This window comes from Lepidochelys kempii, chromosome 10 (genome assembly GCF_965140265.1).
Source record: "Lepidochelys kempii isolate rLepKem1 chromosome 10, rLepKem1.hap2, whole genome shotgun sequence".
NCBI lineage: Eukaryota > Metazoa > Chordata > Testudines > Cheloniidae > Lepidochelys > Lepidochelys kempii.
In genome coordinates, this window is record NC_133265.1 from 59,793,366 (window position 1) to 59,818,015 (window position 24,650).

Consider the following 24,650-nt stretch of genomic DNA (forward strand, 5'->3'; position numbering starts at 1 on the left):
TAAAATCATCATTTAGTATCTGTACACCACCTAGCACTATGGGGCCTGCATTCCTGATTGTGCCCTTTAGGTTTGACTGTAATATATACAACACTAAATGAATGATGCTAAGAATGATCGTTATTTTCATCCAACATATTCACCTTCAAATATTTCAGTACACACATTTGAACTTATTAAATATTGCTGAAAATTGAGAAATTTTCATTTTACATTGACACTTTATGCCAATATTTATCACTTTGAAAAATAAAGCTATGGCATCAGATCTCTTGCCTCTAGTCATCAGAGGCAATTTTAAACAATATTTCCATGTTAGTGAACTAATTTTTGTATGCTTTATCAGACATCAAGATTTAATTGCTAAGGCAAGTTATCAACTCTTCTGTAAATCAAGACAACCACCATCCACTAACGTATTTAATGTTCCAACCCAGCTAAGATTGTGAAGATCTACTAAGGAGGGATGGACAACAAACATTGTCCCTACATATTTCCCAAACTTCTATTTTTACAATAAAATGTATGTTTTTATGTCCAAGTTGTAAAATGAACCAGAAGCATTTTCCTCCCCATTAATGAGGTTTTTGAACTATCACTTTAGTTTTCTGAGATATATAAACATTACCTTTTATTTGGACAGCAGTATTTTTCATCTTATCTCAACTACAGTTTCAAACAATCAGTATGAAAACAGAAAATTGGTAACCAAAACAGATGTTTATACAATGTGTTCTTCTCTCCCTACTACTTGCCTAACCCATTACAGTCAGTGAGAATATAGAGCATTTAGTCACTTTGCTACATTGTTTGGTGAATAACATTTCAAAGTATATTGCAACACAAAACTATTTACAATCAAACATTAAAATGTTTATCCTATTATAACTTTTAAACTAAAATTAATCCTGGTAAAATTGATTAAAATTATCTATTTGGACATATGTGGTAAGTATTAATACTTTTAAAACAGCATACAATCAGAACTGATTTTCAAACAGAGGCATTGAACACGGCATCAGGAATTTCCCCACTCAAGAGCTTTCATAAACTCTTCTTCAGTGAAAGAGAGCATTTTAGCAGCTTCAATATGCATCTATAAAAGATTAACGTAATTTAGTTAACCAATAAGGGGAATAAGAGATGATGATTTCACATTTCCTATATCATGTTATTTGTAGCCTAGACAGTTTAATGCAAATAGAAGTGGAATATGAAATAGGTTTTGTTTTATTTTAAGAAAAATTGTGATTTCTCTTTTTGTGTGTGTTGCACTATTGAAGGAAGCTTTGGCTTTTTCTGTCTTTCATTACAAATTAAGCACTGGTCCTTTCCTTATATGTACTTCTCTACACCTGACATGCTTTTACAAGAGAATCATTGTCTTTCCAAAAACATAACATTCAACTCTGCTCTATACTTCTAGGAACCTTTTAAATTCATGGTTAAGATCACAATGTTTCTTCTGAGCAGTCTAAAAATACTTACCAGTTAAGATTGCTACAGGAACTATTCAGAACAGAAGAATCTGCTGCTATTCTATCTGCATATCAGTTTTCTTTTTAAAAAAAGCAAGTTACTAAAGCAGACTGCCTTAGAGACAGTTGGAGCCCAATACTGGTTACTAAACAACGCCTTCATGACTTTTCAAACTATTGAAGAGGTTCTGTCTGTCTCTGCAGTTTCAGTACTACAATTAACTTAAGATACTGTACTAGACCCTAAGTATGGTATAATAAAGTACATTACATAAACTACCAAAATCTCAATAGTTTACAGAAATGCTGTCTTCTCATGACCAATAAGTATAGTGACTTAAACTCCTAGCAGTGTGGTTGAAAGGGGAAAATGGTGGTAAAAACATAAAAATAAGGACCTTGCTTTTTCACACTCCATATTAACACAACCTACCACTCAAAAGGGCAGCAGATTTTGAAGCCTGTAAAAGCCCCTTAAATGCGTATGATGAGAGCAAGTTTTAGATCATATTATAGAGGTTAATATTTTTATCATCCCCACATTTTAGACTGTTTTTTTTAAAAAAGGAGAAAATTACAATCTTAGAAAAAAAAAATCTTTAATTTTTTAAAGTTGCAAAATCAATGTCCCATTGAAATCTTTTTTTTCCTGCTGGCAGAAAAATTTTCTTCAGTATAACTGTGTTCTTAGGGAACTAGTCTGATGTGGTAAACATTAAGCACAAGAAGCAGCTGATGTCCAAAAGGGATCTGAATTTTTAATATATAAACATATCCATTCAAAACAAAAAAACAGTTATAACTCCTGTAATACACCAGACTCCAGCTCTGGAAAGCTGAAGAGATCTTCCACCCATATCCCTTTTTATAAATAAGGCCTTTTCCAAAATGTTCTCCTCTGGGAGCTTGTCCTCTAAATCTAGCGAGATAACCAGATGTGGCCCTAAGGCAACCATTTTGAACACCAAGCAAGCTGACTGCTGCAGATTGCAACTCCCTTCTTTCCAGATAGTATTTAGCTTCATTTATGTCTTCTCTCTCACTCCTAAGGTGGTCGCACCTCCTGACCTGCACACTACTTCCTCCTATTGTACCCATCCAAATTTGGCATACAAATATTGTATGGATGACCCAAACTATCTTTCCCTGTGAGTGCAATACATCAAGTTTATTTTGCATAAGCTTTTTGAAGTTCTTGTCATAGATTAGGAGGCTAAACATAACCAAAGTTATCTGCAGAAGACCACACAATTTCTGAAATAGCTCATGTAGGACAGAACATTGTTGCATTAAGGTAACATGTTATTACTGAAAGGCCATGGTGCTGACATGTCAAAGCTCTCTTTTAAATAATTCCCAATTTAAGAGGAATTCCCTGCATTGTCAGGACAGCAGGAGGAAGCTGCTCCTATTTAAGCTGTATTCGCTCAGTGAATGAAGAGGCCACTGATCTCAGAACTGCCCAATACAGCTTTTAGCAGCACTAAACACATTCCAATTCAGGGACAAAAAGCCAAGACATTCAATTCAAGAGATGACCTGTCCAGTTTTCAGGATTTTTTGTTAAAGGAGAAAGCCAGCAGTGCTACTTGTACCCCCATAACAGCAGCAAGCTTAACCACCCAAATTGCCTAAACATACCACTTATTGGAGACTGTCGGGATGCAGATCTGTTAATATGTTACTGCAGGAAAAATACTGATGGTAATCTTCACAATTAGCATTTGCAACCTGTAGTGTGCAACTCTATCAATATATAAAAGTGAATGTTGTTAAGCTTTTAGGTTAACAGACTCACCTTTTGTCTCTTCAGAATGTCAATTAACTTTAACTGTTTCTTGAAACCTGTCATTAGCTCTCCTTTTTGCTTCTCCAGTCTCTTGTTTGCTATTTTTAGTTCTTCCAGTTTTTTGTGCTCTTGGTTGGCTATGTCCTAGAGGAGGACAAAAACAACCTGTTATCTGTAGAATAGGCACAAAAGAAAACATACCAGCAATCTGCGATATTTCAGAAGGAGAAAAAGAGAGACATCAAAACTATTCTTTTACTAAAGCTTTTGACTTATACCCTTAAAAAAACAAAACCCCACACCTAGCTGATAACTGTCTTCTGTGCTACGAAGGCAGCAGAATTTATACTGGTACCACAATGTGCATTGCTTCTGTGTGTTTTAGGCATGCATGATCAGTTGTAATCCATACCTATGTCCACATATTTATCTCTTCTTTCAAGCTGTCAGAGATCTGTTTGGGTGCCCCCTTTCAGCCACCCAACAAACTACTGTGAGGGGAATTCAAGCCTCTGGGTCCCTGGATCTTTGATTTAAGCCTCCAATGCCTGAATGGAGTCTGGCCACTGCCCCAATCTTGGGATCTGTAGGCACACTTGGGGAGCAGAGTAGCTGGCACCCCCTTTTGAGAGAAGGAACCCACTGTACAGCTGCCAAGCGCATGGGTTCTCGGGTGACTCTTGACACTTGCTCATACCTAACAACACACCCTCTCCCAAAACTTCCACCTCCAAGGTGTGAAGCTTCTGGTTTATAATTCAACTCTTTCTCAAGGCTCATCATAATTGTGAAGCATATAAACACACACGATGCTTTGCACAAATCCAATGTATTATTGCTTTTTTACTTTATAAAGCACATAAATACAGTTCTTACAGAAAATAAACCCTACATGCATTTTTCTTCACTAAGTTACTCCTCCCTTAGGAGTTGGAGGTGGGGGGGCACTTCTGTGTCCAGGAAGGCATGGTTTCCCCTGCCTCACGCTGGGTGACTTCTCACTCGTCATGGAATCTCACCTTCCCCAGCTTGAGTGACCTTTCTCTCACCTTCCCAGCACTTCCTCTTCCTGGTGTGACTCCCTATTTTATATGCCTCCTTCCAATACCGGCCTTCCTTTATTTTGTTTCTTGTAACCTTCCACTGCTCCAAAATAACCCTCCCTCAAGGATGCAGTTACTCTCTCATAATTTTTGTGTGGTCAAAGTACTGTCATTATCCTTAAGTACCTTTCCTCACTCTGGAGTGTGCCTGTCCTATCTGTAATGCTGGATAGACACAGAGGCATTCATGATACAGTTGTTTTTCATAGTAACATTTCATAATTCCATAAGATCAACCAGAATTTGTGTTGTAGAGATGTTTCAGAGTAACAGCCGTGTTAGTCTGTATTCGCAAAAAGAAAAGGAGTACTTGTGGCACCTTAGAGACTAACCATAGTTAAACATGTCTTCCTACCACATGCCAATGTCTGGCAGTCCAGTGCAGTAGAGAGAGAGACACTCCCTAGCTATGTTTTTTCTTGATATAAGACAACATAGCTATTCAAGAGAAATAAACTGCTTTGCAGTTACAGGGTCAAATTTTGTCAACATGAATTATTTAACCTATAAGTGAAATATAGTATTTATCCCCTTCCATCTCTAATCATGTACTGGACTCAAGCAGATGTTGTGTGGGAGAGGACAACACAAACTCCAGCACTACACTTTATATAACCAATATGACATTTTTCAACAAGGGTTGCAATATTCTCTATACAGCTAAAACGTTTGTCCAGATACTCAACTGATTTGTTACAGTATTCTAATTGCCTTTTTCCAGCTTTGGAATTGTCTATGAAAGACAAAACGCTCACAAAATTCTTATTGCCATCCATGATTTGAGGGTGCTCACTTATTACATGATCAAGCCCTTTGGTGATTTTTAAAGCATTTTTCAACAGGGGGTTATACTTAAATCAGTTTATTTTTTTAAACCACTACTGTACCTTATTGCTTTGCTTCAATTTATTCAGCTCCATTTTATACCTTTCTGCTTCCTCAAGAGCCCTATTTAAGCGAACTTCTGTGGCACTCTGACTGGTAGAAGCCTGCTTTTGTATGCGCTTTAGATTCTCTAGTTCCTAAATAAATTAAAAAAAGTGTGTTGAATAATGGCAAATCAATTAATCCCCCTATAAGCAACACATTTAGAGCAAGGGACATGGCAGAAAGCCTGATCTTGTTTGGCCCTGCAGTAGAATCAGACTTCACATCTCCTACTTTTATAGTTCTAGAATAGTTCTGCCTCCTCCCTCGCTGTCTTCCCCCCGCCCCCGAAATTCTTCTATCTGAATACTAAGACAAGGATCAATGAGACCAGAGGATTGCACCATGGGCTAGTGACACAATCAATGTTGCAAAACTTAAATCCCCTTGAGACAACTTGGTGTGCTGTCTAGTCTGGAAGACAGATCTAGAAGTCTCTCCCTTCTGATGCTACTATTTGATAGTGCTGTGAGTGGGGAGAAGGTGAGGGGATGAGGAAAAGGTGGTGATATGTAGAGCAGAGTAAAAGATAGAGATCAAAGGATGAAACTAACAGACTAAGGTCTGGTCTACACCAGAGGGGCGGATCAATCTAAGTTACGCAACTTCAGCTACGTGAATAACGTAGCTGAAGTTGACGTACTTAGACCTACTCAAGCGGTGTCTTCACTGCGGTGAGTCGACTGCTGCCACTGCCCCGTCGACTCTGCCTGCACCTCTCACAGCAGTGGAGTACAGGAGTCGACGGGAGAGTGCTTGGGAGTCAATTTATCGCTTCTATACTAGGTGCGATAAATCAACCCCAGCCGGTCGATCGCTGCCCGCTGATCCAGCAGGTAGTATAGACAAACCCTAAAACAAAGCAGAAGGAGACAAGAACATATGGTATCTTAGCAGAAATGGCAACTCTTGTTATTCACATGAAAGATGAGATGTCTCTACAAAAGAGGAGTCAGGTTTTGTAAAGTACTGAGTAGAGAAAGGCTAAATGATTTAGCCTAAAGATAACATTTAAGACATTACTCTCTTTTAAGTCTTCTCCCTGAATTTTTGTCTCTTTTTGGGACATTGCCCCACTTTTTCATACTTCTGATATCAATCCTGCTGAGGCCAAGAGGTTGTGTTGTTTTTTTTAAAATATGTGCCATTTGTGTTAGAAAGCTATCCTTAATGAATCTCTACAGGATGAATGACTTGATTATGTAAATCTCTGAATGACAAATCTGTATAGAAAAGCATTGTGGCAAACTAACACTGGATCATATGGATAGTGGAAGGATCCTGGACTTCTCCAAGCTGGACCCAGAGAACGGGAAGATGTGAAATCTAGAAAAAAAATGTGTGTCTGACTAAACCACCTAGATTCTATTGCTGAATTTCCTTCCCCCAAGATTTTGGACAAATGGAGTGGCTCTGCTACGCTACATTGTATCAGTGACCAGGTCATATACAAGACTGAGGTAGGATTCACTCTTTTTTATCTCTGGAACGTACACACATTTTCAGGTAAGATAGCTTGGAAACATATATTCAGGCAGTAAACAAACAATACAGTATGTTCCTCTTCATAGCATCACCATCTCTTCTCTTGTGTTAAGATGGCAGAGCTCTGAATAAGGTCAATTGCTTGTCTCAGTCTTCAGTGCCATATACTCCACATTACATTAAAGAGAAATTCTAACTTTTGGAATAGAGCATTTCAGAACCTGGCAGCATAAAAGGATACAGGCAGTCTTTGACTTTACGACGTTAGACTTATGACGAACAGCACTTATGATGTTTCTGAACTGACACCCTGATTCAACTTACGATGTTGGTTTCGACTTTATGACGCTCAGTCCTGCAATGGCGTGGATTACAGTTCCAAGTTACGACATTTCAACTTCTGATGCAATTTTCAGAAACCAGTTCTGTCATAAGTCCGAGGACTGCCTGCATATCGCTTGCACAGCATGTAAGCTATCAGCTAACCTGATCATATAACAAAAGGATGGTTAAATGCTCTTTTAATGCTCTGTTTGACGTTGGCTCCAGAGAGTAATAGGATGCAGTGGGATTTTTGCACATCTTTCAGTGGGGTTGTATTGTATTTTCATATCTTGTCAACTAATGCTACAAAAATAAATAGAACTTTATTTTCTAAGTAACCAGGATTTCTGCAAATCCTCCACAAACAATTTTTACTGAATTATGTTTCCCAATTAAGTATCTGGAGAAGGGGTGGAAATTACTGCATCAGGTCTTTTCAGATTTTTTTCTTAAATATTTTTGTTTAGAATAGCCTAATTTAGTTTAATTTCCAAAAATCATTGCTCTCCACTGCCCCTCTACAGTTACTTTAACAAAAGAGTTCAATTTCTCCATTTGCTCTTACAACTAAGGGTGGCCAAAAATAATGTTGAAAGACAATCAGCTAAGCATGCTCAAAAACCACTAAGGTAAAAAGCATAGGGGATACTTGCCAGATAATGGTTTTAAAACTACTCAGCAGCAGAGCAGTCTCAAAAGGGACAACGCAAAGGCCTTAGGTATCAATATTCACAACAGCCAGAATAGAATTTTTTGAGGGGGGAAAACCACAAAAACTTAGATCCAGGAATTTGTCTTATGAGGAGATAATAAAGTTATATTCTCTTCCTACATAACATACATCCCAGAGGTGTTTCTGGCGGAATAAACCTAATTTCTGTATGGCTTAAATGACATTACCAACCATTCAAAGGTTACCTGGATTTTAAAGTAGCTTTTAAAATTAATCTGGACAATCAATGTCAAGTGTCAGCCACTGTACACACATATGAATATGATAAGTTTGGGACACTGAAACAGAGACAAAAACAATAATATATACTTTTTTAGAAGTTAAGCTCTTCCCTTGCTAAGGGTGCAGAGAAGATTACAAATTAAAAGAAAAGTTTTACTTTAGAGAAATGAAGCCAAAAGCACAAAAATAAAACAGAGGTTAAAACTTATGCTATCCCAACCCACATATACAGACTCTCTAGACTCCAAAGATGTCAGTCTTCAATATCTGTGATCAACATATAGTGCAGACTCAGCTTATGATATTCAGCCAAATTTTCTGAAACATATCTACCGTTCATCTCTCTTTAATTAAATATTAATTAGTCTTGAATAATGTACTACAAACTTTGCCAAAGAACAAATAGCTTTCAAAACCAAAAGATCAAGTCAGTAAGAGATTTAACCATTTAAAAACAAGAATGATTTTTTAAATCATGTTTACTGGTAGTTAAAACTAAGTTTATGATTAAAAATATAAATGCTAATTGCCTAGGACAATCATACTTGTAAATTTAAGAGAACTATACTACTAACTAGATAGCTAGTTATACAGTACACACATTTTAGATATCTAAAATGTTCAGGCTTTTTTCTTCTCTGCCTCCTCAATCCTGTAGACAACTATTGCTATTACACATTACTATTTTCCTCCAAAAATGGAATATTCTCATTCGTGACAAAACCAATAGTCAGGATGACTGCACCCTTATTCAATTTACCTGCAAAGCCCATAACTGGTTTTGGTTTGGTTTGGTTTGAAGTACTTACACAAAACAGGTTTTTTTCAAATTCTTCACTTAGTAGTTTAAAAATGCCAATGCGACATCATTTTATTAAACATATAAGAATAGAATGAAAGCATGTTTAATCATTGCTACAGTGTAGTTTGATATCAAGGACATGTGGTTTAGGCTCCAAGTTATGTGTTCAGTTTTCATTTAATCATTTTTAGATAATATTCTCTAGGTTGTTCAGATATGTTTGATTTTAATATCGACCTCTCCAGCTCTGAATAATTAAAGAAAAAAACACATGCTGCTCTTAGCTTAAGTTCCAAACAAACAAAGCTGTATATGTGGGCCATCTGGTATAACCAGGCACTTCACAACTTTGCATATGTGGCTTGTACTTGGAGCCAGGTTGGTTTGGTTTTGATTCCTTAAAATCAGAGTGTGATTTTAAAGGGGCACAGTCAACTTACCAAAAAATAAAAACAAAGCAAACGCACACATACACACCCTCCACCCACCCACCAATAAAAAAACACCCCTATGTTGAATGGTGTTTTATTTTAAATCTACTATTGTTACAACAAGGTTGCTACAACTAAAATAATTAGAGAAATTAAATATTTCCCCTACTTTTCGTTTCCTCCTTTGTGAACTTGACTGCACTTTGTGTATGTATAGTCAGCGTCACCTGCCTCTAGCGATGTTCTACACAAGAATGAGGGGGGAAATTAAATATAGGAAAATGTGATTGCAAAACCTTAAAACTGTTGGGGGGCCCTGGGACAAAATCTAAAGCTATTCAATCTTTTTTAAAAAATGGGTTGACTGGACACTATCTTTAAATCAAAATGTACAGCATCAGTATAAGCAGAAGTCAGTATGTTAACTGCAGATTTAACTGTAAAGCAGGGCCGGCCTTACATAGGGGTGAACTGGGTGAAAGCCCAGAGTGCTGTTATAAACGGGGTGCCTCTGGAGCAGTTTTAGGGTTTGCTGTACGGGAGGGAGGGAGGAAGCTGCTGATGTCAGAGTGTCCCCTGCCTCCCCCTGCCTATGTACTCCATCTCCACAGAGTGGGTGGAGTGTGTGTGTGTGTGAGAGAGGACAGGGCTCACCAAGAGAGGGAGGGAGCTGCTGGCAGCGGCTGCAGCTGTGTCTGAAAGAGCTTTCCTTCAGGCTGGTGAGTGCAGCTCTCTTAAAGGGGCAGCGCGCGGTCTCTCACACAGTCCCCCAGCTCACACACACTGTCTCTTTCACACTCACCCCTCTCAACACATACTTATATTGTTGTTACTTGTTGGTAGTTCCTGCAATGCATGTATGTTCTCTGTAATTTTGTTCTTTCAAAGTGCTGTTATTTTAGTTTTTTGACTGGTCTGTGCATTTCATAATTTTATTTCTCTCTCATGCTTACATTTAATTCTTTGACTAATGAGTTCTAAAATGCCTAACCTATCCTGGCTGGAGTAATTATCATTACTACTTTTATCATCATATTGTGCTTGGTCATTCATTATTTAAAGTGGTACAATCAAATAATAGTATCCTTCTAGAATGTAACTTTAGTTTGTACTAGCCTTAGCGGTGGCAGTTCAAAAAACATTAGCTAAACACATAACTTTAGATACTGGGCAGATGAAGGTTGCTTATTTTCAAATTGTATTTTTAGTTATATCTGTAAAATAACTTAAAATTTGCATGAAAATAAATGCAGTTCCAGTTATGATACCAATAGCAATGATGGAGTCAAATGTTAGTGAGTCATAGAATATCAGAGTTGGAAGGGACCTCAGGAGATAACCTAGTCCAAACCCCTGCTCAAAGAAGGACCAATCCCCCATTTTTTGCCCCAGATCCCTAAATGGCCCCCTCAAGGACTGAACTCACAACCCTGGGTTTAGCAAGCCAATGCTCAAACCACAGAGCTATCCCTCCCCATCACATACATGATCGGTAAACATAAATGCCAAAATAATTAGAAAAATAAATTCCCTTTCTTAATAAAAGAGGAAAAAAACATAACATTTGTTAAAATTATGTTTTTAGTGAAAAACAATTGACTAAAATAGAGTAGATAATGGCAGTAACACAGATTTTAAGCAGATTTTATTTATTTTTATGTATCTCTAATAAAGATAGTGTACAAAGTATCAAATGTGTGTTTCTGATATCTGTGTTAAAGCTCTAGAACTGATATCTCAAGGCATGGGTTGGGAATATCTTGCTGTATTATCTCCTGATTGTTCTAAATTTACATATACGCTTTAAACGTGGCTTTAACTGGAGTTTGTATACATATATTTTTTCTTTATATAACAATTAGATACAATGCTCCTGTCAGCTAATTCCTAAGGTATCAGCTGCAAAAACCTTTTTTTTTAGTTTTTAGTTTTAGAGTTTTTAGGTGCCTAAGCAGTCCCTGGAATCATGGTTAAAGTTTCCTCCCTGCCAAATCTGAAATGGAGCCCTGGGTGAGCCAGGAGCGCCATGGGCTCTGGCAAGATGTAGTCCCCCATGTAGCGCGTAGCCTTGAGCCACATGTCAAGCATCAGGCACCACAAGCCACAGCAGCAGCACAGAAAGCAATACACCATATACCATGCCACCCTTACTTCTGCACTGCTGCTGTTGCCTTACCTGCCAGTATTAGGCTGCCCTGCCAGTGGTTAATTTGTGCCAGGGCTGAGCTCTAGCCTCTGGCATCTCTTTCAATACAAATTAAACACTGGGGAAGGGAGTGGGGCTCAGAGGTGATGGGGGTTGGGGGGCCCAGAGGTGATGGGGGTTGGGGGGCCCAGGGAGTCCGTGGGGGCCAGGAGTGATGGGGTGGGGGTGCCAAAATACAAGTTCGCCCAGGATGCCATTTTCCCAAAGGCCGGCCTTACTGTAAAGCAATCCAGGTAAAGGATGTACTTGTGGCAATTATATATTTTTTCCTTCAAGTAAGGCTAAGGAAATTAAATGAATGGCTGCATTACCTTTTCTACTGCAGTGAGCTGTTGCTGTAATCCTTCATTTTTCCTGTTAGCTTCCTCTGACAGCATTTTGTACTTTTCAATTTGAAACTGTTGAGTACTGATTGTTCGCTGGAGTCTAGCACTTTCTTCCTCAGTTTCTTTAACACGAGAGTTTAAATTCCGATTCTCATCATCCTGTCAGTCAATAATTCGTAAATTTAGAAATCAATGAATGTTTTAAGAATGTGTTAGGATGAGAAAGCGTTTTTCTACAATTAATATGGAGTCATTAGTTCATGGTTTTTGCAGATATTGTTGTGATCATTGGTGTCTCTTAATTTTTAAAAAGTTTTTAAAACAACATTTCTCATAAGCAATACCTGATAACTCACAGTGCAGTTCACAATCCAGTTTGGTTACCAAAAAATAAAAATCTTAAATTTTGCTCTTAGTCAACACTTCAGTAAATGTTAATTTTCTACCAAATTTTTTCTAGTCTTATTTGAACAATATGCCAAATTAGATATATGCTTTAAATAAAACTTCAGTAATTTAAGGTTCAAGGCACGGAAGATCACAGCACATACTGTGATAGCCATCATTAGTTACAGAACAGAGGTGGGCAAACTACAGCCTGCCTGGCCCCTGAGCTCCTGGCTGGGGAGGCTAGCCCCCGGCCCCTCCCCTGCTGTCCCCCCTCCCCCGCAGCCACACCACCACACGGCCAGCGCTCTGGGCAGCAGGGCTGTGCACTACTGCAGCACAGAGTGGCAGTGTGTCTAGCTCTGGCCAGGCAGCGCGGCTGCCAGACATGCTGCTCTGAGGAGCATGGTAAGGGGTTGGGGGGGTTGGGTAAGGGCCAGGGGGTCCCAGGGGGCAGTCAGGCTGTAGTTTGGTTGGATGTAGTTTGGTTGGGAGCAGGGGGTGGTAGGATGGGGCAGAGGTTCTGGGGGGGCAGGGGATGGGGAACGGGGGGAGGTTAGACTGGGGGGATCCTGGGGGGCAGTTATGGTGGGGGTCTCGGGAGGGGGCGGTCAGAGGACAAGGAGTGGGGGGGGGGTTGGATGGGTGGGTAGTTCTGAGGGGGGCAGTCATGGGGTGGGAAGTGGGAGGAAGCGGGGGCCAGGCTGTTTGGGGAGGCACAGCCTTCCCTACCCAGCCCTCCATACAGTTTTGCACCCCTATGTGGCCCTTGGGCCAAAAAATTTGCCCACCCTGTTATAGAATAATGTATATAGTAAAGTCATGCAGATGTTCTACAATGTAAATTCAGAACAGTAACATACTTGTGAGAATGTATATAAATAAATGTTTAAAAAAATCTCACTAAGGAGAAAGGGCGGATACTCTGAATTTTCATCACAATTACAATATTGTAATTACAGTAATTACAATACAATAAAGAATAATCAGTACCCAACTTTTAGTGAGATCACTGATTTTTGAGTTACATTCACAGCTCATATTCTTGGATACCTCAAGTACCCAAATTCATGTTTATTTTAAAATCAAGTGGTATACAGCAACAGCTGAATTTTCATGTCCTATTTACCAAATTACATCCCTATTTTAAATAATTTTATGATTTAGAAATCATTTTTCCTTTTAGAGCATGAAATATCTTGAATATTGTCTTATAAATCAGTGTTAAGACAAGTCAAAAGACTTGGGAAAAAAAATCAAGCCACATCCAAAAGTTTTTGAGGAGAAAGTTTCTTCAACTTTTAAGAGAATAAAACTGCCCCACACCCCGAAAACAAAACAAAAAAAACCCACTAACATGAACCTCTTTGGGAGGAAATCGGCCTTTTGCTATATCCCAAAATTCAACAAACAGTAACAATGATACATGTTAATGATATCCAGTATGCTACTTATACATAGGGTTGCCAGGCATCCAGTTTTCGAACAGAACGCCCGGTTGAAAAGGGACCCTGGCGGCTCCGGTCAGCACTGCTGACTGGGCCATTAAAAGTCTGGTTGGCGGCGCAGTGGCACTAAGGCAGGCTTCCTGCCTGCCTTAGCTCCGCGCAGCTCATGGAAGTGGCCAGCATGTCCCTGCGGACCCTAGGCACAGGGGTGGCCAGGGAAGCTCTTCATGCTGCCCCCACCTGAAGCGCCAGATCCGCAGCTCCCATTGGCTGGGAACCATGGCCAGTGGAAGCTGCAGGGATGGCGCCTGTGGGCACGGGCAGCATGCATCATTCAGAACTGCCTGGCCACACCTCCACATAGGGGCTGGACATGCCAGCTACTTCCGGGAGCAGCGCAGAGCCAGGGCAGGCAGGGAGTCTGCCTTAGCCCTGCTGCACTGCCTACCAGGACCCGCCTGAGGTAAATGCCGCCTGGCTAGAGTCCACACCCTGGACTCTCTGCCCCAGATTGGAACCTTCTCCTGCACGCTAACTCTCTCCCAGACCCTGCACCCCCACCCACATCTTGAAGAACAGTAACAGTATTCTTTTCTTTTAGTGGTTGCAGACATGTATTTCACTTGTCTAGTAGGAAGTGGGGCTCTGAGTCTACTGAAATAGTGACTGCAGAACTGCCTTTCCAAAGTTTGTATCTGACTTGATGCCATAGTAATCGCATAATGTTTCTCAAAAGTATGTACAGAAGACCATGTTGCAGCCCTACAAATATCCAATATTGAAACATTGCTGACAAATGCAATCGATGTAGCCTGAGGCCTTGTCGAATGACCCGATAACATCTGTGGGGGCATGGTCTGAGCTACTTCATAAGCTGTAGTAATGCAGGAAGTTATCCACCTGGCAACTGTCTGCACAGAGACCACCTGTCCTTCCATCCCATCCACATAAGAGACAAAAAGCCAATTTGATGAATAAATGATTTGGTCTTTTCCTGAAAGAACACCAGGCACCACCTCAGATCTAACATATGAAGCCGCTGTTCATCTGCATTTGAGTGCGGCTTAGGAAAATACAGGTAAATAAATAACCTGGTTAAGGTGAAACTACTCTGGACAAAAACTTTGGATGTAGCTCAAGAAAACTTTGTCTTAGAAGAACTGTCTATGGGAGGCTTTGCCATAAGGGCCTGCATTTCACTGACTCTTCTTTTCGAAGTTATAGCAACAAGAACGACTGTCTTTTAGGAAAGGAGAGACAATGGATCATGTTGCTAATGGCTCAAACAGAGGACCAATGAGCATGGCCAGAACAGCACTCCTCCAAGAAGAGGAGAAAGAATCTCTCTGAGCATTGGAATGACTCAGATTAGTTTTAATGGAGTTCTTCTCCTCAGAGCACCAGGGGAAGGGGACCGGAGTCGTCTTCTCCAAGGAGAAGAATCTGGATCTGGCAGCCTATCAAGGGTCCACACCAGCTCAGAAGACTGACAGGCCTGGTGATCTGCAAAGGGCCCCAGGACCAAAACTAGCTTCATGGCATGTTCCATGTGGTGCTATTTTAAACATAAATTCTGAGCAACCTGAAACCTTTCCTTAAAGAAGCGACAAATGGAGAACTTTTCCTTTACATGCCCCTCTCCTAGACACAGCAAACATTACATGTGGAGGATCACTTTGGGGGATAGCCACCACAAACAAAGGACAGTCCTTAAATCCTGGTGAGGGCACAGTATCGTGTAACATTATAAATGGAAGTAACTCCTACACTAACTACAAGGATACTACTAATTAACTATTTACAGATAATCTCACTGTTGTCCTGTAAAATCTGCATGGGAAGCTCCAACACAAGCTGTGGGCAGTGAGAAGGAACCGAGGGGGGTCCACGTGCCACTGACCTTATATAGACATAGGAGGGGCTGCTACAAGAGCCAAATAATGTAACCACCACCCTGACAGGTACTGCTAAGCAAAGTTATCCAGCTTCAGTACACTGGGCATGCATGCATCTGAGTGGAATATTTGTCTACAACCAGTTGAAGAAGAGCCTCAGTTATCACAGCTATCACAGAATTGCACTGGAAGAGAGGAGGTCTCTAAGGTAAACTAGCCCCAAAACCATTTAGGGTTTTGCAACTGCCAACACCTTAAATAGCACCAGAAATAGGCAGTCAGTCAGTATCACGCAGTACAAGTACAATATCACGCAGTACAAGTGTAATATATTCTCTGTGTTAAAACATTTTATAAGTGGGAAGCTGCATTAACTTTACATTCTTAATTGCCTTAAGGACCAGCTCAAAGTACAAAGTAGTGCAGTAAGTCTAATCTTGAAAGGAAGACAGGACAGTGTTCAGGTTCAGATTTTTGTTTTGTTTTCAGAACAGCCACATTCTGTTTTGAAAATTGCTCCTCGCCTATAAATTGGATCACACAGAATATGATGGTTTAAAACATCATATGCATTTTTTTAAATTATACTTTTAAATCTTTAGACTAAAGATTAAATATGTATAAAACACAGAAAACAATATTGTAAGCTCTGGGTTCATAAAGAGAAAAAAATAGTTGTGTAGAACCCTCACCCTCTAATAACTGAAGCTATAGCATCCCACTAAGTATCCTAATATAGCCTAATTAAGGACAGGGTTAAATGGAAGGGGAACATACTCATTCTTTACTGAATAAGAATACTCATTTCTTACCTTTTTACTACATTCACGTACTATAGTATCCAGCTCCTCCTGCATAACACGCAGCTTTGCCTTAAGAAATCTGATCTGGGCTTCTGTGAATTTAAATAGTCACATTTAATACCCTTAACTTATAAATACTTCTATGAAATATGACTGATTTTTATTTGCTTTGATTCAAACTGGATCACGTTAGGAACAAATTGTTGTTAACTGTAGACTTGTTTACAAAATACACCATACATACTGTTTAACACAATTATGCAAAAAACTAATTTCCAAATAAAATTTTCATGTAAGTTGCTTGTTCTTAGACCAAGTTGTGGATAGCTCTTTTTTTTTTTTTTAAAGACTTACTATATTCTGCACTCTTAAAACGTAAAAAACCGATAACTGTGGAAATGGCATCTCTATGCTGATCCACAGCACAGGTAGAGAGATTGGATAGGAAGTGCTAGCTTCCCCAAAACTGTCGTGACAATGTGCCTTAAGGAACCACAACTGAAAGTGAAAAGGTAGTGCGGTCTTCATGCAGATTCAGCCCAAAGCCCCTCTACTGTGACTGACTGCCATTAAGGATGTCTACTCTGAGGATGGTATCTGTGATAGTGAACTGAACTGGGATCCCAAATCATTTCACATAGGCCAGTGCAATGGTTGTTGGATAGTTACTACTATCAATTTTGGCTGGATTTTAAATAGGCAAATGGCTCTATGTTCCATTACTCTTCAGCCATCTAGCTTTCAAGCAGTAAGTGCTGAGGGTTTTTTGTTCAGTTACAGTGAAATTCACCCATCCCTGCTTAAAGCTTGAGTAACTGGCTTTTGTGGAGGTAATTTTGTGGGGGCTGGGTGGATAAAACTGACACCTCAAACCACAGACAAGCCACTATTCTAGCAGAATGGAACAGACCACTACCTCACTATGTTATTTACATGAGATTTTTGGGCCATTGATAATCCATTTATTGTGAACCCAGTAACCTCTCTCTTGTCTGTCACCAATTATTCCATCTGTACTGGCCTATTTAGAACATTAACTGCTAAATTCTGGTGTCTAGGAGACATTCAGGCATGTATTCCAACTGTATGTGGATGATCTTAGAAGCAGAAATCAGTCCAAGGTCTTTTTCAGCCTCCAGATCTGGTTATAGGAAACAGTCTCCAATGCTCAAACACAGAGTTCAATCAATAACTCTCTCAGGCTATATAACCATGTGGTGTTAGTTCAAGATGTCTTGTTTCCATTGCCAGACACTAAATTAAGCCCTTTCTCCATCCTGAATTTATCTAGCAGATGGTTCTAATATTCTCCACAGCACACTTGTACTTTAGCTGAGAACTCAGAGTCACAAAACAAATAATCTGAGAGTTTCACGTAGATTCTCCTTGATAGGTATTCCCAAAATGTCTCATACAAATCACAGAAGGCTGAAGATCAAGCAACTTCTACCTTCAATCCTGTGTCAAGTACTGATTGTTATCACCATGCAGTTAGACTCCAACACCATAGCATATTGACAATGTAATAAGCCTCTAACTTCACGCTTCCTTTCACACTATGGGACTATGTGACGGGGTGTATCAGGCCCTTTGAGGCCCCCTGTTGGAGGCCTCGTGATTCTACCACACCCCACCCCAGGAAAGGAGCAGCAAAGATGGAGCCTTTAGGCCTGCCCAGAAAAACTGCAGAGAAGTAGCCAATCAGAGCGCAGCAGGCTCAGTTAAAAGTAGCTGTAGGACCTAAGCACGTCAGTGCCTGGCTGGGACCAGAGGAGCAAGGAAGGGTGCTCTTTTCTGGAGCTCAAGGGAGAACCAGAAAATGGGTTCTGGTGGCACTGGTATTTAATGAGAAAGAAGAGGAGTTGAGAACTTCAGCCCCAAGGTAAGGGTGAAGAGAAAGGGGCTATGTGGGAAGAGGCTCAGAGAATAGCAGCAGTGAAGAAGAGGTAGTGGTATGTGGCTACTGTTTATAGGCTCCCTGGATTGGGACCCAGAGTAGTAAACAAGTCCGGGTTCCCCCACCGGCCACTAGTGAAGTGGCCAAATCCTCAAGAAGGGCACAAATTTCATTTACAGGCCCAAGCAAAGGGCTGGAATTTAAAGGGCTCAGGGACAGGGCTGAAGACCTTGATAAGGCCAGACAGACTGTCTGGTAAACTCTTGGTTACCACCCACCCCCAAAAGGGGACTGAAATTAAGGAGTGACCTGGCTGGAGAGCTGGAACACCAGACAACTGTTGAGGACACAGAGTCTCCAGGGAGAAAGAACTGGGGGTAGTGCTCCATAACAGGGCAGGGATAGGCTTCAAGCAACCCCAGAAGGGGCTTAGAACTGCTCAGAGACAGGAGTTCAGACACCAAAAAGGGCACAGTGATAGTCCTTGTTGGACTTTTGTCACCCCGAAAGGGATTAGTCCATTTCAGACTGTGTGTGACTTAGCTAGTGGGTCAGCCCTCCAAAGACGTGCCTGCAAAGGTCAACAACTTGCAGGCAGCACCAGGAAAAAGTGCAGGATCACACACAGCTGACAGGAGGTGCCCATGAGAGGTGAGTGCACCCTGTCACAGACTCCACATAAACCATTTCATAACTCTACCAGCTTGTCATACCACAGCCAAAAAGGCAGGTGTGCATCATGCCTTTAGCTTCACTGACAAAATCCCTTCTCATATTCTAGTTATTTCTACGCCTAGTGTAAAAACACCATTTGGAGTGAGAAAGGATCCAAAGGTTCCTTATTTAAGCATTGTAGCTAAAACATTACTTCATAAGCTACTTACCCAAGATCCACAGCATGGATCTGATGAAAGGATTTAGCCCTAAAGACAAAGGCTGTGAAAGGATTTTTATCTTATGGAAATACAGCCTTAAAACCAAATCCTGCCCTTGGGTACATATTTGCAACTCCCAATAAAGTTAAAAAAAAGTTATGCACTGATCTAAAGTCACAATGTTGTCCCAAATAACTCGTATGACCTCCTTCCAGAAGGGGCTGATGCACTGCTAAAGAACAAAGGTAAGCTAGGTTTCCAGTGGAGTGGTGACACCAACCCATTCTTTCCATGTTTATTTGTATGTGACCTAGGAATACACAAAGAAAAAAGTCCCATCTTGTTCCCCTCACCCACTCTCCAGAGCAGAAATTTGAACATAATTTAAGAGTTATAAAACTTTCTCCGGTTTCAGAGTAACAGCCGTGCGTAACTCTGTATTCGCAAAAAGAAAAGGAGTACTTGTGGCACCTTAGAGACTAACCAATTTATTTGAGCATAAGCTTTCGTGAGCTACAGCAAGTGAGCTGTAGCTCACGAAAGCTTATGCTCAAATAAATTGATTAGTCTCTAAGGTGCCACAAGTACTCCTTTTCTTTTTGCGAAAACTTTCTCCTATAATCTATACAGAAATGATAAAATATAGTTTTTCAGAAGATCCTAACAGTAAGGAACCAAGGATAAGAAAATGCATAGCTACAGGAACCTACCTGTTCCAATTTCATTTCCTACACTTGGAATAATATCATCATTTAGACTTTCAAGCAAGTCTCCTTCCTCCAGTTTTCCTTCAATTTTGGTAATTGCCTTTGCAAGAGAAAAATCTGTGAAGTCCTCCAGGACAGCAACATCATCAGCAGCTTGTATATCAATGCTTCTTAGTTTTGCACTAAAATTACAAAATAAGAGATTTCTAGACTGAAGTTATGATATTCCAAATAAGCTACAAAAACAGTTAAATGGCAGTAATTTATAATTGTACAAAACCATTTAGCTATCTGCAGTCTGCTATTACCTTCATCTTTTACATTAGTAAAAAAGATACAAATGCCAAATTTGTTCTGTTTACCAAAATATATTTCCTACATTCATATTAGGTTCAAACTGGTAGCAACAAGTATTACCTATTGGCCTTCACGTCCAAGTCCCTGTAGAACAGGGATGGGCAAACCTTTTGACCCGAGGGCCACATCTGGGTAGAAATTGTATGTCGGACCAAGAATGCTCACAAAATTGGTGTTGAGGTGAGGGCTCCAGCTGGGAGTGCAGGCTCTGGGGTGGGGCCAGATATGAGGAGTTCAGGGTGCGGGAGGGGGCTCCTGGCTGGGGCAGGGTGTTGGGGTGCAGGGGTGGGGGTCAGGGCTCCGGCTGGGGGTGCAGGCTCTGGGGTGGGGCTGGGGATGAGGGGTTGGGAGCGCAGGAGGGTGCTCCTGGCTGGGAGCGAGGGGGATAAGGGCTGGGGCAAGGGTGCAGGCTCTGGGCGGCACTTAACTCAAGCAGCTCCCAGAAGCAGCGGCATGACCCCCCTCTGGCTCTTACGTGAAGGCGCAGCCAAACAGCTCTGTGCACTGCCTTGTCTGCAGGCACCACCCCTGCAGCTCTCATTGGCCATGGATCCCTGCCAATGGGAGCTGCGGGGGCGGGTGCAGCATGCAGAATCCCTTGGCTGCTCCTATGTGTAGGAGCCAGAGGTGGGGACATGCCACTGCTTCTGGGAGCCATGCAGAGCGGGGCAAGCCCCTGACCCTGATCCCTGGCTGGAGTGCCGGAGTGGGGCAAGCCCCAGACCCTGCTCTCCAATGAGATCTCAAGGGTCAGATTAAAACATCTGGAGGGCCAGATGCAGCCCCTGGGCCATAGTTTGCACCCCCTGCTGTAGAAGAAGTAAAACCCTTTGATTCAAATTCTCTTTGACAGCCATATTGTGTGCAGAGAAACTCTCATCTTCTTAGTGACAGGAGGCTGCAATAGCGGCGATTATTTAGCCTGGAAAGGGAAGGCTTTATTAAGATATTTAAAATTACAACATAAGTGTTCCTTTTGATAAGGATAATTATCTACATTGGTCTTCTGCCTTAGAGACTGTTGATCATGCTCCCCTCTCTTGGCTTCTGTAACTCTGTCCTCTCCTGCTTCCCCTCCAACCTCTTCTCTGGTATCTCCTATGGCCACTGCATGTACTCCCCTCTCACAATCAGTTGGCAATGGCATCCTTCAGAATTCTGTCGTACTTATTCACTATTTCTTCTTTGGTGACCTTCATCTGTTCTAAATTCAGATTTCCAAATCCATTTTGCTTGTCCTGATTGCAGCTTCCTGTCCTATTTCACATCTACTATATCAAATTCACTCACCCCCAAGATTGAGCTGCTAATCTTTTTTATTAATCCCTCTCTGCTCTCCTATTCCTGACAACTCTGCTATCCTCCATCTCAAGTGCACAACCTTGGTGTCATCTTTGACTTCTCACTCTTTCCCCCTCACAGCCAGTGACTCTTGCTGTTTCATCTAATTCCACTGAAGTCCATCCCTCCCTCTGTTATACATATGCTAAAATTTACCATCTCATCCCTTGATTACTGAGATATCCTTCTTACTCTGCTCCTACCTGCATTGTATCAAAAAAGCTATTTGGCCTCTCCTTCAACTTGAAATGTCACCTGTCTCCCTCTGATGGGGTTTACAGAGCCTTCACTAAGACTAAAGGAGCAGTACTGGGGTAAGAAGGCCCCGCCCTTCAGCAGCTGCAGAGCATGCTCCAAATGGATGGCCTGCTTAAAAGGAAACTGACAGGCAAGAAGGGGAAAAGTGAAGGAGAGATTGGCTGCAGGCAAGTAGCCAGGCTGTAGCTTCTGGGACGGAGAGATCTATTTACTCTGGGTAAGACACAACTGGGCAGCGAAGGGCCTGAGCCCCTTTTTCTTGCCCCTTCTCCCTGACAAGGAGGAGCAAGTGGACATTAGAACAGGGGTGGGCAAACTTTTTGGCCCAAGGGCCACACTGGTGTTGTGAAACTCTATGAAGGGCCGGGTAGGGAAGGCTGAGCCCCCCTGAAATGGCCTGGACCCAGCCCCTGCCCCCTATCTGCACTTCCTGCCCCCTCAGAACTCCTGACCCTTCCAACCCCCTCACCCTAACTGCCCCTCCTGGGACCCCACCCCCTATCGCCTGTCCCTTGACTGCCCTGACCCCATCCACACCCCTGACCGACACCCTGGGCTCCCACGTCTATCTAACTGGCCCTGTTCCCTGACCACCCCCTGGAACCACCTGCCCCCGATCCAACCCCCCTCCCTACTCCCTCACCATGCCACTCAGAGCGGCAGGAGCTCGCAGCCCCACCGCCTGGCCGGAGCCAGTCACGCCGCCTGTGCTGTCTGGCAGGAGCAACGGGCCAGAGCACTGGCAGCGTGCTGAGGCTGTGGGGGAGATGGAACAGTAGGGGAGGGGCCGGGGCTAGCCTCCCCAGCCGAGAACTCAGGGGCCAGGCAGGACGGGCCAGATGTGGCCCGCAGGCTGTAGTTTGCCCACCTCTGCACTAGAAAATGAGCTGGGAACACCCAACAGACAATTTGAACTATTGAGACTGTGAGAGCAATCCGCTGCTGAGAGGGAAGCAAAGCGCCATGACCATTCTACAAACTGAAGCAAGAACAGGAGGAAAAAGGAGGTGGCCCAGAGGTGATTAGTTTTTTGTACCAGCCAGAGGGAACTGAGACTCTCCTCACTCCTTTGGGCTGGAATCTGGTGGAGAGGCAGGGCCTGGTGTCCCCAACCCTTCCCCCTCCACCTGACCAGGGCAATCCAGGGAGCACCAGGGGATGGGAGAACTGTAACTTTACCACTAGGTCTTCGTATTTCTTGGCAAGACCATCCCAAGACTCAGACTGTTGAGCCATGGGCCTGCCCCCTAGGCCTGCTAGCCCCTAGTGAACCCTACCACACTCCCTTTCTAAGTTTTATACCATATCATCAGCACTTTATAAAGAGATTAGGGCTAGTAGATTAATTTTCTCCCTACCTCCATCAATCAAAACGTCTCACAGTATTAAAGTACCCTACAAATTTTGCCCCTCCCTTTGCCTCTTGTCTGTCATCTTGGTGAATCTTGAGCTCAGATACCACTGTAATGGGCACACTAAAATATGTGGATAGATGCCTTCGGGACCTATGGGCCTTACTCTTCCCCTTTTTCAGCTTCAGTGACTCTGAACTGCAGTGCTCAAGCGCATTCATTCCAGGTGCCTCTAGTAGAATGCTTTCCAAACCACAACCAATAGGTAGAGATCTGCTTATTCCTCATTCATTGAGACAAAGTTTAAATCACAGCCTTGACAAGTCCTTTGTTTTAAATTTTTGATAAGCCACAGTTTCATTGCTGTGGTGTTAACCAAGGCTACTCATTAAAGATTTCCAGCCGCTTTATGTAGGCGAGCATAGAGCAGATATAGAAATAAGTAAACTGTAAGACATTTCCAACACAAAGTATATTTGTATAGATGTGTATCAAGATAAAAACAATCAACTAAAACTATTCTCATTTCATTACCAGAGTATAGATTTTAAATAAATACAAATACAGTGTACAATTAATGTACCTTGAAGTTGTTCTCTTTCCCTTACTGCCAGAGTGTGGTCTGTTCTGAGCTGTAGACATGGAACCAGATTTCTTATTTGGTTGCTAGGAAAGAAGTTTCAGTAGTCAGGATCATATTTATGATAATAGCCTATGACACTTTTTCTAGCACAACTATTTTTCCATTTTCCTGAGGTCAAACTATGACAGTCAAAAGGAATATTTTAAACAGTCTGATTTTCAGAGCCTGAGATATCCAAGAAACTAATACTTTTTTTGTCTAATTTGCAAATGTTTTTACTGCTACTGCATGTGCAGACTTGTATTTGCATGTACAAGTGACTAGACACCTATTTATTTGCACACTCAAAACTGACTTGCATGTGCAGTCATGAGTATGTACAAATAAGGTACACAACTGTTACTGAGCCATTAATATACAAACACTTCTAATGTACTACAACTAAATAAGCAAGCTTGTTCAACCTAGAAACCAAGTTGAATCCATCATATGCTTGGATCATGAGTACAATCTCAAGTTAACACATTGCTGTTGAAAGCGTTTACCACCCCTTCTAAGTCACCAATGGAATTAGCATATTTTTAGTCTTGCTATATCTTCCTTCTGCAGTGAAGTTATTAAGTAACTTTCAGAGCTTACTCCCAAATTAAGATTATCCAAGAATCAGCTTTCTTGGCTACAGTCTTTCTCAAAGGAAACACTCTGGAAACTTTAGCTGAATCCCTAAAGAATGCAATGTAGCTGAAATTTAAGAGGCTAGTGAGTCTTTGCATTTGTTCCTGGCCTCATTTATCCATTATTTTCTTCTCATAATATAAAGTTATTTTGCATGTTAACTTCTTTAAGAGGACTTTAATTGAAAAATAATGGTATTGCCATTAACATTACACAGACAAGAGAAGAAATACACAGAAATTTTGT

General features: G+C 41.5%; 1 protein-coding gene across 6 annotated transcripts in view; it reads right to left on the minus strand.

Annotated features, from left to right (window-relative positions):
- Window positions 1-599: 599 nt before the first annotated feature.
- The window catches only part of TEX9 (testis expressed 9), a 39,271-nt gene continuing 15,220 nt past the window's right edge, over window positions 600-24,650 (minus strand). For 5 of the 6 annotated variants that reach the window (XM_073303789.1, XM_073303784.1, XM_073303786.1 and 2 more), the window contains 7 exons: window positions 23,730-23,812; window positions 19,842-20,020; window positions 16,369-16,451; window positions 11,812-11,985; window positions 5,258-5,392; window positions 3,277-3,411; window positions 600-1,096 (listed from right to left, as the gene is read on the minus strand). In XM_073303789.1, coding sequence (XP_073159890.1) covers window positions 1,019-1,096; window positions 3,277-3,411; window positions 5,258-5,392; window positions 11,812-11,985; window positions 16,369-16,451; window positions 19,842-20,020; window positions 23,730-23,812 — 867 coding nt within the window. In that variant the 3' untranslated portion in view covers window positions 600-1,018. The remainder of the gene's footprint in view (window positions 1,097-3,276; window positions 3,412-5,257; window positions 5,393-11,811; window positions 11,986-16,368; window positions 16,452-19,841; window positions 20,021-23,729; window positions 23,813-24,650) is intronic. The other variant, XM_073303787.1, reaches the window with a different exon arrangement.